The 16,829-nt window shown below is 36.6% G+C and overlaps 1 protein-coding gene across 3 annotated transcripts in view; it reads right to left on the minus strand.

Moving 5' to 3' along the window:
• The window catches only part of LOC107564952 (protein Smaug homolog 1-like), a 45,026-nt gene that overhangs the window by 14,600 nt on the left and 13,597 nt on the right, over positions 1-16,829 (minus strand). For 2 of the 3 annotated variants that reach the window (XM_016250131.1, XM_016250133.1), the window contains 2 exons: positions 2,143-2,223; positions 1,216-1,635 (listed from right to left, as the gene is read on the minus strand). In XM_016250131.1, the coding sequence (XP_016105617.1) occupies positions 1,216-1,635; positions 2,143-2,223 (501 nt within the window). Of the gene's footprint in view, positions 1-1,215; positions 1,636-1,722; positions 2,224-16,829 lie in introns of all 3 variants that reach the window. The other variant, XM_016250132.1, reaches the window with a different exon arrangement.

Raw genomic sequence — 16,829 nt, forward strand, 5'->3', positions numbered from 1 at the left:
ATATATATATATATACATATACCCTGCAAACCATGTAGCTCTTACTTTAAATTGAAGAACTTTATTACATGAATCCATTGGTGATTACAATCCACTAGATCCATTAATGATTTTCTCACAGGCTTTGAGAAAAAAATAACAAGAAAATCATTACTAAAGGATGAGATCATTATACTATTAAATACATTATTTTTTTTAATTGTTAAAATAATGGAACTTTTTTATTGTTTACACCGGTGTTGTTTTAGTATTATTTATAATCTACTATAGTATTATTTGTCATGTGCTAATGCTTTAGTATTTTTTTAAAAGTTTTATTTAAATATTTGTATTTAGTTTTAATTAGTAGTTTTAATTAAAATCCTAATGAACTTATCAAATCTGTCTCTACAAAATATAATAAATACATAAATATTAAAAGTTATCATATTTCTCACATATATGAATATTTCTCTCTCACACACACACACACGTATCAGTTACAAAATATTATTACTTGCCTATAAGGCCCTTAATGGGTTAGCTCCTGCGTACCTAACTAGTCTTCTACCACGCTACAATCCATCACGCTCCCTAAGGTCGCAAAATTCTGGACTTTTGGTAGTTTAGCATGTTTGGAGGTAGATTTTTGGGCAAAGAATTTTTTAAGCCTAAATTTTTTAAGAATTAAGCCTACATCCTAATGTTGCTGGAGAAGAGTGAAACCAGTCCTTTGTGCTGTTAAGTACTCCAAGTAGTCAAAAATAAAGAGGATCTGGTGGAGCAGTGCTTTAAATGTGCCCTTATTTATATCCTCAGCTGTCTCCTTCATCTGAAAAAAAGACCCTTGCATTCTTAGCTGGAAATATCATGCTCTGACCACAGATATGTTCATTCTGAATATCTTTGTTATGCCCACAGCACGGCAGTGCCGCATGTACACATTTTTTCCTCTTGTTTCATGGTCTATAGTACTTCTGAATGCTCCTACATGTGAGAAATAAACAGAAATAAACTTGAAGTCATTAGTACAACATCTGAACTTGAGAGGGTCTCAATGTTGAACGAGTTGACATCTTACTAGACTGGATCTGCGGCTGTTTTAATCTCACTTGCCAAAGATGAAATAGACAAAAGAGCAGCTAGCTTATATGAAACACCTGTGGTTATAGACAGACTAAATGGGAGACAGACGGCATCCTATGTAATATTAAATGTCAAGAATAGTCCACTCACTTGTGTTGGTCCCACTGCCTGTACCTGCAGCGTTGATAGTGGAGGGCACGGAGGATGATGGGTACAGTGAGAGGTGCCCGTTTTCGCAGCCCTGTTGCTGCTGCTGCCAACTTCCCAGCCCAGAGTCCCTCGAGCTCTGCCACCCGTTGAGACGGTCATCCGACCCATAGCGCTGGTGGTGGGGATAGAGGTGTGGAGGTGCACGCTCAAGGGAATCTCCGGCTCCTCGGGCAGCCGCCCGCTCCTCCAGGTGGTTGAGCCAGAGGGCGAGGTTCCCCCGGTCCTCGAGGGAGGTTGCGGGGTGGATGAGGGCGTAGGACAGAAGCTGCCTGCTTTCCTCTAAGTGCCGGCCATGTTCGATGGTGTGGCCCAAGATCTTCGGCAGGAGACTCATGTACTCCACTTTGGCCTCGACGTTGCCTATGAAACACCTGTGGTTATAGACAGACTAAATGGGAGACAGACGGCATCCTATGTTAAGCCGAAAATGAAGAATAGTCCACTCACTTGTGTTGGTCCCACTGCCTGTACCTGCAGCGTTGATAGTGGAGGGCACGGAGGATGATGGGTACAGTGAGAGGTGCCCGTTTTCGCAGCCCTGTTGCTGCTGCTGCCAACTTCCCAGCCCAGAGTCCCTCGAGCTCTGCCACCCGTTGAGACGGTCATCCGACCCATAGCGCTGGTGGTGGGGATAGAGGTGTGGAGGTGCACGCTCAAGGGAATCTCCGGCTCCTCGGGCAGCCGCCCGCTCCTCCAGGTGGTTGAGCCAGAGGGCGAGGTTCCCCCGGTCCTCGAGGGAGGTTGCGGGGTGGATGAGGGCGTAGGACAGAAGCTGCCTGCTTTCCTCTAAGTGCCGGCCATGTTCGATGGTGTGGCCCAAGATCTTCGGCAGGAGACTCATGTACTCCACTTTGGCCTCGACGTTGCCCGGTTTAAGGAGAGGCAGGTGGGTCAGAACCAGAGAGATGACCCGTTCTTTAGACTCACTCTGCCACTGACTGATCACCACTGCAAAATAAGAGAAGGAAGAAGGTTAGCATAAGTTTACAGAAAAGATCATCTTAAAAATAAAATAAAATAACTTCAAAGTTTCACATATGTTTCCAGAAAGAACACCTTCAAAAAAATAAATAAATAAATAAGAGTTTATCATGGGAGAGATGTGGTTTATCGCATTGTGCATGGGAGGTCACAGTGATATATGTTTGGATGAAATAACATGAGCAAAGTCATCCCTGTTTTTCCTCTTCCTTTTAAATAACTGCCGCATTTTAAGTATTTGGTGGGGACACTATTCATTACCAGGGTCACGCAACCTATTGTAATGTGCCTCAGAAATGAACTAGGAACTATAGGGTCATTCCGTTTCAAATCAATCAAATTTTGGATTTTGCTTGTATTTTTTCTGAAGAAAGATAAACATGTATAGTGATGAAAGCCAAAATATTAAATGTCATGGATGAATATTTACGGAGTAATCCACTACTTTGTAGAGATGGGTCAAAATGGCAATTTTCACCTGATATTCAGAGCCAAATTACAAAGGGGTAAAAATGACTTCAGAAAGATGGCAGCATCATGATGTTAATTTTACACAGAGATTGGTAGGTCTGTTAGTAAAATCTGTTGACTGTAGCAATCTTTGTTGCATTATGTGCTAATGGTAACCATACAAAAATGGGGAAAAAAGCACTTTAAGTTTTTCTCCAAAGTTTGCATGCCTGTAATTCAAGAAATATTAAAGATATCTTAATGCCCTTTTAGATATTGGGTCTTAACAAACTTGCCTTTTGGCATCTCCATTTTTAAGGCCCTATATGGTTCAGTAGAGATATTGGAATTTCAATAGGCTCCAGGAGTAAATCGTTAAAATTGTACACATTTTCAGTGGTCAAAAACCAAATGTGAGTCACTTTGCATAAATATGATACTTCTTTTCTTTTAAAGAGGAATGTCTGAAGAATAAATAATGTTGAAACTAGAAATGTATCTTGTTTCCTTCGGTCAAAACAACTGCATTGAACATACCTGTGTGAGTGCCATAAATATTATTTTAAATAAAAATATATAAATATATAAGTTTGCATGCCTATAACTCAAGAAATATTAAATATCACAAAGTGATTTTAGGTTCTAGTTCTTAATAAACTTTTCTTTTGGAATCTTCATTTTAAAGGCCCTATATCATACAGTCCCAGAGATATGGGGACCTCAATGACGCTCCATATTCAGATCGTTGAATATTACCCATTTTCAGTGGTCGAAAACCAAATGTTGGTTAACTGTAATTTGGCTCTGAATCTCAGGTGAAAATTGCGATTTTGACCCCCCTCTACAAAATAGTAGATTACTCAGTAAATATTCATCCATGGCATTTAATATTTTGGCTTTCATCACTATACATGTTTATCTTTTTTCAGAAAAAAATATTAGCAAAATCAAAAATCTGAGCCGGGGACCTCTGGTTGAGTTGACACGGAATGACCCTATAGATACTTTGAGGTCACGGCAGAGGCTTTGTCTACCACTAATAATAGAAAACGCTGGCCACAGAATGAACTTCTGACCACCTCCTGATCACGTCTATGACTCATTTATTCTGTCTGTCTTTACTTTGGACATGGAATCACTTCTTATAGGTCTAATGACACATGATCATAATCTCATGAAAGCTATCAACAACATGTCCAGGTCACATTTCACCCCAAAACTAAAAGAAAGTTATTGTTTTCTTAAAGAAAATGCTAATTTTTAGGAACAATTAGTTGTTGTTTTTTTTCATTTTAACATATAATGTAAAACAATGTATTTCTTAGTAACATATGCAAAAATAATTATATATTCAAATTATAAAATGTATACAACATTGTAGTATGTTCTGCACTGCCTTCAATGTTGACAATATTACATTAAATAACTATATTAAATGTATGTTAAAATAGTAAGCAGAAAAAGTAAAAGTAAAGATGATGATCTGCACTCAAATACTCTATTACTTGCTTTTATTTAATAAATTCATGGGGATACAAAAAACCCAACAAAAATAACATCTGGATGCATTATGGTAATGAGAATTTGCACTAAATTGCCACACAAAAAAAAGGTTCTAAGAATGTAAAAAGTGGCATTTCTTTTGATTTTAGCATTAAATGTGACCATGAAATGTTTTCACCAGTATGCAGATGCAGAAAATAATCATTACCATTAGATCAAGAGACATGTTTAGCACTTTAAAATGACAATGTTTGTAGCGTAATGAAACAGAATCATAAATGTTTCATCAGCGTGTGTATGAGTAGAGATGTTTCAGCGATCTTCTGTCATGTTTAGCATGGAGCTATGCTTGTTTAGACCTCATTCCAATGTCATGCTAAAGACAGATGCACAGACTTGAGGACGACTGTGGACTGATGATCAAGTGTCTCTCTGACCATCTTTTTTAGGCCCTTCCATTTTTACTGATGGGCCACCGGGATTCTAGAGGGCAAGTTGACACCCAGTTCACAACCCCTGGTGGTCCTTTATCTATGAGGGTATTCAAACCCACAACTTTTCAGTTACTAACCCAGACTTTAAATCAACATCCATTTATTACAAAACTCAAAAAAAGTGTACATTTGATCAAGTTTATATCCTCAGTTCTAAATGAGACCATGTGTGTGCAACCACATTCACAAACCACTTTAAAACATGTCTTATTAAAGGAATAGTTCACTCAAAAATGAAAATTTGCTGAAAATGTACTCACTCTCAGGCCATCCAAGATGTATATGAGTTTGTTGCATTATCAGAACAGATTTGGAGAAATTTAGCATTACATCACCAATGGATCTTTTGCAGTGAATGGGTGCCGGCAGAATGAGAGTCCAAACAGCTGATAAAAACATCACAATAATCCACACCAACTCCAGTTCATCAATTAACGTCTTGTGAAGTGAAAAGCTGTTTGTTTGTAATAAACAATTTCATAAAGATATTTTTAACTTCAAACTGTTGCTTCAGCCTAAAATATGAGTCCTCTATCCATGATATTGCTTTCCACCGTGAAAAAGTCACCCCGTCTGAATCAGGAGAGAAATATATACAGATCAAGCACTGTTTAAAAGTGAAAAGAGTCCAAAACAGTTCTAAACATGTGGGTGGATTTTGATATTAGAGGACAACAGGGGATGGACTTTTTATTATTATGGATTATTTTCGTTATTATGGATTATGGACTGGTATTTTGGCCAGAAGTGATTGTTTAAATTTAAAATGCCTTAATGATGGATTTGTTTCTTGCAGCTTTTTGCCTCACAAGACATTAATTGATGGACTGGATTCGTGTGGACTGCTTGTGAATTATTGTGACGTTTTTATTAGCTGTTTGGACTCTCATTCTGACGGCACCCATTCACTGCAGAGCATCCATTGGTGAGCAAGTGATGTAATGCAAAATTTCTCCAAATCTTTTCTGATGTAGAAACAAACTCTACACTGAGGGTGAGTGAATTTTCAGAACATTTTCATTTTTGGATGAACTACTCCTTTAAGGGGGTAACTGTTACAAGATGTGACGAAATATGTACGAGAAAGTTTCTGAAATCAAAATTAGATTAAAGTGCTTAGTCAGAAACACAGGACTATTTTCATAAGTTACATCCAATGAGTGATGAGAGAAGGTACGTCCACCACTATGTGTCACCACCACTCAGTTCAGTTCAGTTTGTGCTTTGCCAAAGGTTGTGATGAGTTTATCTTGTAATAAAGTCCTCATGACCCTCAGCAACACTCCTCTACTAAAATTAAAGTCCAGCATTCAACTTGGCCAGCGTCCTGCTCTACCTCAGTGGTTGCCAGCTCCTCTATGGCTCCCACACTCCTCCATCATTACGCAGTTCTTCTTCCTTCGCTCCACCCATCCAGCTGGATACAGAGGGAGTGCTGCTGCTAAAACAATGCAGCTTACTCATCTCAAGGATTCTGACTTCCTCTGCCACCATCCCCCCGTTCACTTCCTTCAGGATCCGATCGCAGAGATTCCAGAGAGACGTTGGACCTCTTTCTCAAACTATCCTTTTTTCATTCTTCTCTTTCATATGTCATTTGAAAGGTCTCACAGAGTAGGAAAAAACAAGCATAATTGTTTGGGGCTTTGACCAAACTTGAGCAAGGCATTACGTCGGTGTACGTCGCTACCTTGGTTCCAAATGCTGTAACTTTTGATTACGTTATGATATCACCACTAAATTTTATTCACATACAGCACACATGTTGGGAAATATCGCCAAAAAATAGATTTTCTATCTTTATTTCTTTCCTGAGACATTGAATGTCAAATAAGATAGATATGAAAAATTTTTCTTGAGCACACAAATTTTTTCTTACACTTTATCATCTATTTTTCAGGATAAGAATGTCCAAATTTAAAGAGATTTTTTCCCCTAAATATATAGAAAGAAACATGGGCGTTCCTAGGCCATTATTAGGGGAGCTATATAATCGCCCCTGGAAAGAAATATATACATTTCTAATATTTCTATCAAACGATACTTACCTTTTGACTCTCCTTGCTACAGTTTTGGAGTTATTAATCATTATTTCTGTGTATGTCACTCGGAAAAAACAACACCTTCACAGAGGCAAAAATGACTTCAGGGCTTAAAGGGGTCATATGATGCGATTTAAATTTTTCCTTTCTCTTTGGAGTGTTACAAGCTCTTGGTGCATAAAGAAGATCTGTAAAGTTGCAAAGACTAAAGTCTCAAATCCAAAGAGATATTCTTTATAAAAGTTAAGAGTCAACCACGCCTACCTAAAACGGCTCGTTCTAACACGCCCCCACATATCTACGTCACTATGTGGGAAGATTTGCATAACGCCGCCCAAATGTTCATGCAAAGAAAGAATGCGTAACTTTTATTCTCGCTGTAGTATTGTTGCTGCCGCCATGTCGTGAATACACTGTGTGTTTCATTGTGAAAGCGAAACTACTTTGTTTGGTCTTCCAAAAGAGGACGATATCCGCTTCGTCATGACTGGAGTTGATCCGTGCTGGTCGCTGAGGAAATTCATCAACTTCGCGTGCTGGTCGCTGAGGAAATACATCAACTTCGCACTGTGGATTGCCGGATCGGCTTTCACCGTGGACGAAGCGGAGTCCAGCCTGGGGTCATCACATGTGGTTGCCACAAGCTCCTTCGTCGAATCCACCAGCCGCGCCGTTCTCAAGCCCGCCCGCCGCCGCTCACTCAAGCCGGCCTCCGCTCACTCTAGCCCCCCACCGTTTGTTTCGTTGTGAAAGGGAAACTACTTTGTTTGGTCTTCCAAAAGAGGACATGACTAGAAATCAGTGGTTAAGTTGTATTTACAACACTGTTCCAGAACAGTTCAACCCAAATATTCATTTGTGTGCAGCACATTTTATGGAGGACTGTTTCCTGATCCTGGTAGAATAGACTACAATGGCGGCTGTTTTGACTCAGAGACTGTAAGTACATTTTTTTATATTTAAAGAATTTGCCACTGACGATTAAAACGCGAGTTTTGCACACCTCGCTTTTCAGACCGATGAGCTTTGTAAAAATCGACGCGTTTCAGAAATGCGGGGAGGAGAAACAATAATGTACAGTATGTGGAAAATAATGTGTTTTTTTAACCTTAAACCGCATAAACACATTTCATTACACCAAATACACAAAATAATGTTCTTTTTAGCAACATCATATGACCCTTTAAGCTGGTTTATGATGGTCTTCCAGCCCAACCAACGTAGTTAAACTGGTTAGCAAAATGGTCTTGTGACTTGGCCAGCTGTGAAGTTCCAAAAAGGTACATTACTAATTCTATCGCATAGATAACACATACAAATTCATATCCCATAGCTTAGCAGTCGACTCATAGACCCCCGGAGCTGGTGGAACGTGACACACACATGTGTTTCTCTCGGTCTTCTTCGGTGCCCAAAAACTCTCTGCTTCTTTTACTCTTCTTTTAACTTATCCAACAAAACCGCCATCCTTTTACAGTATTCAAAGTGTTTGCAACTATTAACTAAAGCATTGGAATGAAAAAAGTTGGATGTGACTGAAAAAGAGAAAGAAAGAGACAGAAACGTAGTGAAAGCAACATTCTGCAGAGAGACTGTGAATCAGAGTTGATTCACAGCGGTCAGTCTGAGGAAAGCCCTTCTTTAAGGCTTCACTGAGTCATTTTTAGACAGTAAAACAATGCGTTCTAGTGAACTCCACGTGGCACCCGCTCTCAGCGAGCAGAGCTTTCAAACATCCTTGTGTTCAGTTGTAATTTGTCATTTCTCCACCCCTTCCACTTAACCTTCCGATTGGCTTAAAATAGAAGCTGCACTTCAACAGCACATTGTTATGAACAATCTACTCCAGAGGAACGAGGCCTGAGCAAAAACACTGAGATACTATTCCTCCTGAGCCTCAATAAACAAATGACTTTACGAGTGAGTCAACCGATTCGTTCAAAACACTGATTCATTCAGGAACAAAACAAGTGACTGGCTAAATTCACAATATAAAACCATCATTCTATTCCTACAATTTTTTAAATGTAAAGCTATGACAGAAATAGTAAAAGTAGCAAACGATTGTGAATTTATCACTGAATCATTCATTAAACTAATTCATTCAAAATAACAGATTCATTCAGAAATAAAATTGAGTGAGTCACTAAATCAATAATGATTATTAGGCCTAATCATAACTAAGCTATGTTAGTTTTGGTGAGTTAAGGGGAGACACTGCAGGTAAAAACACTGTTTTTTCATGCACCTGTCAAGTTTTGGTTATTCATAAAGTGTTTTTTCAGACTAGTGGAAAGAAAACATCCAAAAGACACTGTTAATTGTTTCTTTTATAGCACTTTATCTATTTGTGTCAATAGATTTCAATTACAATACATAATTTTTAAAGGCCGTTTTCTCAAAATTCGTTTTTTCTTCTACACTGAGCCATAAATCTCCACTTCAGTAGCACTTACACACAACAAACTTTACATTTTTATTCCTGTCTATATCCTGAAGGTTTTTACAGAGGGATTTGTTCATATATAATTTGCTTGATTATATACAACATTTTATTCCCCAAAAAATTGTGAAAATGTAGTGTTTTCTGTCCGTTCTAAGCATTTTCTGAATTATGGAGTGACAAAAATGAGATACCCAAAATTCCCTCTGTAAAAACTTTTGACTCTTAATATGTAAAAAAAAAAAAATTACAAGAATTTTGAAACTGACATCATCCAGTATACACATATTTCATTAAATAATTACTCATTTGTATATTTAAATCGAACATTTTAGAAAACTTGTAATACAAAAAATGTTTGCAATTATCAATGTAATCAATCAGCTGGGTAAGGCGATCACTATTAGTTTTTTTTTACCCTATTCACCTGCAGTGTCTCGCCTTAAATTCTTAATTTGAACTTTTATTTGGTTTTATGGATTAAGATGATTGATTTAAATGTTTAACTCTGAAATTTGTATGATTTTCATCTTTTTATTGTTCACTGTGAAGCAACTTGGTCAGCATTCATGTTGTTTTAAGGCGTTATGTAAATAAAAATAACCGTAACAATATAATTCCATCTATAATTTATTATAATTCCATTATTTATATATATATATATATTGTTTTTCTGTCAATATGGGGTGCTGTGTGTACATTAATGAGGAAAAAAAATTAACTTAAATGATTTTAGCAAATGGCTGCAATATAACAAAGAGTGAAAAATTTAAGGGGGTCTGAATACTTTCCGTACCCACTGTATGTATATATATATATATATATATATACACATATACACACACATTTGACTATATCTTACTGAAGGTCTAGTGAAAACATGCCCACTTACACTAGTTCAAAACTGAGGGGTCATTAATATTTTTCATGTTTTTAAAACAAGTCTCTCATGTTACAAATACAGTAAAAACAGTAAAATACATACAATATAAAATACAGTAATATTGTGAAATATTATTACACAAGAACAAAACAAATGACTCTCTTTATGAGTGAGTGATGAATCATTCAATCAACTCATTCATTCAAAAACACTGATTTGTTCAGGAACCAACCAAGAGACTGGCTGAATTAGGGAATATCACACTATCATAGTTATCCTATAATTTTTACATAAAATGTTCTGTCAGAAATAGTAAGAGCAGTATGCTATCACTGAATAATTTGTTAAACAGATTCATTAAAAAACACAGAATCATTTAGATATCAAACAAACTTTTTCTGAATCATTTCACTGAATCATTTAGTCAACCGATTCGTTACTCAATATAAATTCTTGCTTTCTGATTATATGAAATGTTACATATGAAGCAAAGAATTGTGTTATGAATAGAACATATTCTTTTACATCGACAGACCTTTAACAAACAAACAAACAGAAACACAGACAGGCATGCTGTTCACCAGACGGATGGTTAAACCCAAGCAGTGCACATTAGAGACCGTTCAGCCGACCGTACGCAGACAGACGTTTTTCCCTTTTAATTATAGATGAACTTTGAGTCACTTTTAATGAGAGAACGAATATAAACCCCCTGCAGGCTACTGTAACAGCATCAGTGCACCTCTTGACCTGGATACATGCCTCGATAACACTCAACCCCCATCATATGCCACCAGATGCTCCATTAACACCAGGGACACAACTGGCGGCTGATAAAAACACACGCACAGTCATACAAACAGTCACGCACATGCCCACGGAGGAGATGTGTTTGTCAGAGACATGATTCTCTCGTGCTAAAAATAGGACAGACTCCAAACACCAGTGGACTGGTGATAACACCCTATTTATATGAGACCATCAGAGACTGCATCAGCTGAAGCACACCCTGTGCCGACACACTGCACACAGAAAGGAGGTCACCGAAAGACAAGGGATCAGAGGCTGCTTTGCAACCTAATTTTCACCTTTGTCCCTTACAAAAAGTACTGTGGTACCAGATAGTTATTCTATGTTACTTCCACATTCATATGGTATTTTTAAAATAATATTTCATATACAAGCATTACATTTTTATATAAATCTATATTTTAGATGCAAAAAATTTTATTTTCTTACCACATTTAATAATCTTTTTGCCTTTTTGTTCATTTTAAATATATATATATATATATATATATATATATATATACTCCATGTAGCTTCTCAATGAATATGAGCTTATAAAAACTACATGAACAATTATGAAATAATGTGAAAATATGGTTTAAAGTAGTTTTAGATGGACTCATGTCACGCATAATTTAAACAACTTTAAAAATCCCTTGAAATTTCTTACAAGATAAAGCTCACGACAGTAAAAAGTATTTTTAAAAATACAGTTAAAACAGTAATATTGTAAAATATTATAATAATTTAAATATGTATTTTAAAATATATATTTATAAATATAAAATACATATTTTTAATTATTTTCCAGTGGTTTCAAAGCAAAATTTTCAACAGCCATTTTTCCAGTCTTCCATTTAATATTAGAAATCATTCTAATTCTGCTGATTTGCTGTTTAAGAAACATTTCTTATTATCAACATTGAAAACAGTTGTGCTGCCTAATATTTTTGAGGAAACTATGATTTTCTTTGCATTCTTTAATGATTAGAAAGTTTAAATGAATGGCATTTGAAATAAAAATCTTTTGTAACATTATAAATATTTTTACTGTCACTTTTGATCATTTTAATGTTTTTACTTACAAAAAAAATAAAATAAAAAAAATGTACCTACCCTAAACTTTTGAATGGTAGTTTATATACAAAGTTCTTGAGAAGCACTAATATAGTGTTTTTTTACAGTATTAAAAACAACATTATGGTAATAACATGGTGTCTCTTGGTAAAGTTCATAATGTGGCTGCATCCATGGTGATCCTGGCCTCAACTATTGTCCAACATTTCTCTTGTTAGCGCAACAAACACAGCAAGAGTTGGTTTAGAATGGGATCATTCCTTTTTTATAGTTGTTGAGTCAACACAGTAAGCACACAACATGTTCCTGGGAGGATGATGCACCACTTTTAAATCTCTTCTTGAGACGGAGACAGTGGACACACAACCTCAGATCAGCTTCACAAATAATGCAAATACACACCAGACACAAGAACCAGACACAACCAAACCTGCTGTATAACACATCAGAAGGTCTAAAAATGAGGTCTGTACTTTTTTCCACCTATGAGGGAAAAAACAACACTGGAATTGGTTTGTGGACACAGTATGAACTTGCATCGAGAAGATTTTTCCAGGAGGGAAAGTGGGGAAAGGAAAAATGGCCTATTTGGAAAAAGTGGCTAGAGAGTGAGAAGGGAAAGAACGAGAGAGAGAGAGAGAGAGGGAGAGAGAGAGAGATGCCCCACCCATCCCTCTAGCTGCTTGCTCCAGCTCAGCAGTGCGGAATGTGCTGGCATACCACAGGTTCAACAAAAGAATGCACAGTTTCCGACTGGGGTGCGTTGCATCCGAAACGACGCTGGTTAGACACATACCTTATTTTTGAGATCATCCCCCTCAACGCTACTTTAGCAAACACTTCCTTAAACGGGCTCCCCAAGATCTAATGCATTCAGCAGCGTAGTGGGTGGAGAGAAATACGGAGCATCAATGATATGGAGAAAGGGAGGGTAAGAGAAAGAAAGAGAGGAGAATTACCGTATGGCTAAACCAAACAGCATTCCACCTAATGACCAGTGGAAACGCTTCCATGTGAAGGACAAAGCAGCACTGAAGAGATTCCCAGGAGTCTGGAATTAGACAGTCCTCTGAGTGGGAAGCTGAGAGAAAGCCTCAGATGACACTCCAAGAAGTAACTGAGGAAAGAATGAAGAAATTACCCAATCGACGTGTGGTATACTGATATGACACCCACGGGAGCGTGCACGAAGCTCTGGAGAGGCTGACGTTTTAGTTGGCAGAGAAAGAGAGAGAAAGAAATAGCGTAAGAAGCCCCTGTTGAACTTTAGTGGCCCCACCTTTCCTCAAGAGCAGCTTTAACAGGTAATGGCTCAGTCTCTACAGGTCTACACAAGCCTGGACCCCACCAGCACCCTGTCTGGGCCTTACAGTGCACTTAAAGCTCAGCATGTACAGTAGTAGGGCCAAGCCATACAGATGAGAAATTCAGAAACCCCTTTTCATTTCCAAGATGAAGATGCCCATATAGCATCATAGTCTCTGTTTACTAGTGTTATTTCTAGTTGAGGGCAAAGAAAAGTGTATTAATTATAAATATATATATATATATATATATATATATATAATTTGTCTTGTCATGTTTTTAGAATTAATTAAAAATAGTTTAATATATAAAAGTTGTCTTAAGTATCTTAAAAAATGAAATTATGTTCAAAATTATAAATATATTTATATTAATATTGTTTTTATATTTTATATGTAATTTTGATGTTATGTATACAAATAAATTATTTTTTGTATAGAATTACTGTACTAAAATAAAACATTAAAATGTACTTTATATATACAATATAATAATATTTCAGCATAGAATTAATTTATTAAAATATGAAATATGATTTTTTTTAATTGTGTAAGTACGTATATAAATTAATTCCATTACGAAGTCAAATATTTAGTTTATTAAAATCTTATAAAATATAAAAAATGTATGTGTGTGTATATATCCATGCTTAAATCATGGTTTATAATTAATTTTATATATATTTATGTATATAATTACATACTCATACATAAATATATATAAATTAAATTAATTAGGAAGTATAATATTTAATCAAATTATTATTCAATATTAAAAAGTATATATATATATATATATATACACATACAATGTATATAATGAAAACATTTTATACAAATAATTATATACACACAGATACATATAAAGCTTCATTCATTAAAATTTTTTTACATATAAACTGTTTCTTAAGAATTTTTGTTACAAATAACTTAAAATTACAGCTTCGACAAAGACCATGATGCAGCATGTTTGTTTGCAGGCATGTTATGTTGTAACAGGCAGTTACGTCATTATTCGGCTCTCAGGCCAGTTAAACTTGTGGAGGTTTGCCACAGTACCAACTCTGGCACAAGCACCAATGGTGGAATGATTGTCTGCCTCTGTCTGTCTCAAGGGCCCTGACCTTCTGACTCCTACACAGACAGAGTTGCCCTCGGTCAGCTGAATTAATTACCCAGAGGCTGTATGCATGCAGCTTCAGCTCATCCGCCGCCTCAGTTCCTTTTCGCACACAATCACCAAATGTTACGTCTGCTGTAGAAATTAGAGAATGGCTGACAGTTCTAATTTTGGCTTGGCAGGCGCTTTGTGCTGAGAGTTTGTCTGTGCTGGAGCATACACTTTCTTCCTCTCTTCCTTCGAGCCAGTGATATTTATGGCCACTAATTCTGTTCGACGTTGGAAATAGCAGCACAGACTAACTATCCATTGAGCTCAGCTGGACAGACAACAAAGTGGGAAACACCTGCCTCTGTCAGTAGATACAGCAGTCACTGTGGCTCCGAGTCATCTGTTGCGCGTCTCTATTGTTCAGTATACGGATGATGAAACTCGCAGGAAGCTCGTCACGGCCCACATGTGAACCCATTCATTCAAGACTGACCCCGAAGCATTTTCTCTATCTGATCTTCTCTATCTGAGCCCAGATGAGCTGTCAACCTGTGCAAATGAGCTCCGCCATTTTCATCCTGACCCAAATGCACTGTAGTGCAAAATCAGGTTTAGCCTGATCCTGCAAAAAAGAAACATTTCGATATTTTGATTATCTGTGATCATCTCTGAAACAACAACCACAAAAATATATATATATATATATATATATATATATATATAAAGGAAATGAGCTTGCACAATTAATACCAAGTACAAATATCCAATGTCGACCGATACCGATACATTTAAAAAAACAAAATGTCAGGTGCTCATTGATAAAAAAATTAAAATGATAGTAAAAATAATAATTCAAGTTAAAGCTGAGATTAAAAAAAAAAATTTGTATGAGAGGGGAAAAAACATCAACTTTTGATCAAGTCCCAAGTGAAATTCAGTAAGTTTCCAGAAAATAAATCAGGTTTAACAGACTTTTCTTTTCTCAAGGAAACTTTGGGGACAACCTCTGGCATGAAGTGCCACTGTAATCCGACGACTGTAGAGTCTGTAAAAGCCTCACTGGAATGTAAGAACATCAATTTAGTCTACCTGTGGATGTTCCAGGGGTTATGTGTGTGTTCAAGTGGCGCAGAATGTCACAGCCGGAGCTATTCCTGGAATGTGAGCCTCAAGTCTGCGAATTTGAGTGCAGAGAGCTCTATTTAAGGAAATGTCTGGGCCCCTGTGCTACTTGAACCCCCTCCTCATTTACTGATCATTATTTTCCTATTTGGAAGAAATCTTTATTTCTGTACCTGGAGGAGAGTGCAGAGATTCCTATATAATTGTGCAAAAATAAGTGCCGATCTGTGAAAAAAGGTCCCATTTAGGGCAAGTGGAAGAAACACATCCTCATACTCAAATACAAACCCACTCCTGCTTCACGACTGTCTGGAGAGGGAACTAAGCGAACTGATGGGAGGTTGGAAAATCTCAGCCTGACCTCTTAAAAGCACAATCAGCACTTTTGAACAAAGTCCTGCATTGTGGCACCATGATGCAGCTGCCTGCGCTACGCATTTACCAGCTGCAGAATAAAGCATACTAAACAGTAGCTGCAAAGAGACATGACACCAGCCTCACCAGAGAGACACACTCAATTTATTTTATTTAATGTTTTATTTGTTAGGGACAGATACAATAAACATAGATGAAAATGTAAAAAACAATCATCCCATGCATGTACCATAGTGCTTGTAGCCGAAGCCAATTTGCAACACTTGTCCCTAGGAGGGCTTTTATAAATTACAATTACAATAAACTAGAACACAAATTTATAATATAAATACACTAAACACGACTACAGGTTTGTTGATGTATCAACCAAGATTTTGTGGCCTTCTTAAAATAATTAAAATTTACAGTAGATTTTAAATAGTCAGGCAATGAATTCCAAAATTTTACACCTTTCACTGAGAGAACAGTCGGAGTAAATTATGTTTTACAATGTATAACTTTACAGTTTCCACTAGAAGCCGCTCTAGTGGATCTACTGCTTCCCTGCAATCTCTCGAAAAACGCACATAAGGGCATAGGAGCAAGACCATTTAAACATTTAAACAAACTTTACATAATGAAAAAAGACAAAGTGAGCAAAGCTCAAAATCTTGTATTTGCTTAGGATCTGACAATGATGGTATCTTATTTGCTTTCTATCTAAAATTTTCAAAGCTCTATTGTAAAGACATTTAACCTGATTAATTATGGATTGATTTGTCTGAGACCAAATGGCTAATCCATATGCCATGTGTGATAATATCATCGAATTTAAAAACAAAAAAGCATGATCATATGTTAAACAATTTCTTATTATTCGAAAGCTGGTAAGATTTGCTTTAATCGTTTTACGCAACTTTTTAACATGACTTTTAAAATTTAACTGAGAATCTAAAATCATACCAAGATATTTTTCTTCTGATACTTGTTCTATAATCTCA

Source organism: Sinocyclocheilus grahami, unplaced genomic scaffold (assembly GCF_001515645.1).
Source record: "Sinocyclocheilus grahami isolate Dianchi unplaced genomic scaffold, SAMN03320097.WGS_v1.1 scaffold972.1, whole genome shotgun sequence".
In the NCBI taxonomy this organism is placed as follows: Eukaryota; Metazoa; Chordata; class Actinopteri; order Cypriniformes; family Cyprinidae; genus Sinocyclocheilus; species Sinocyclocheilus grahami.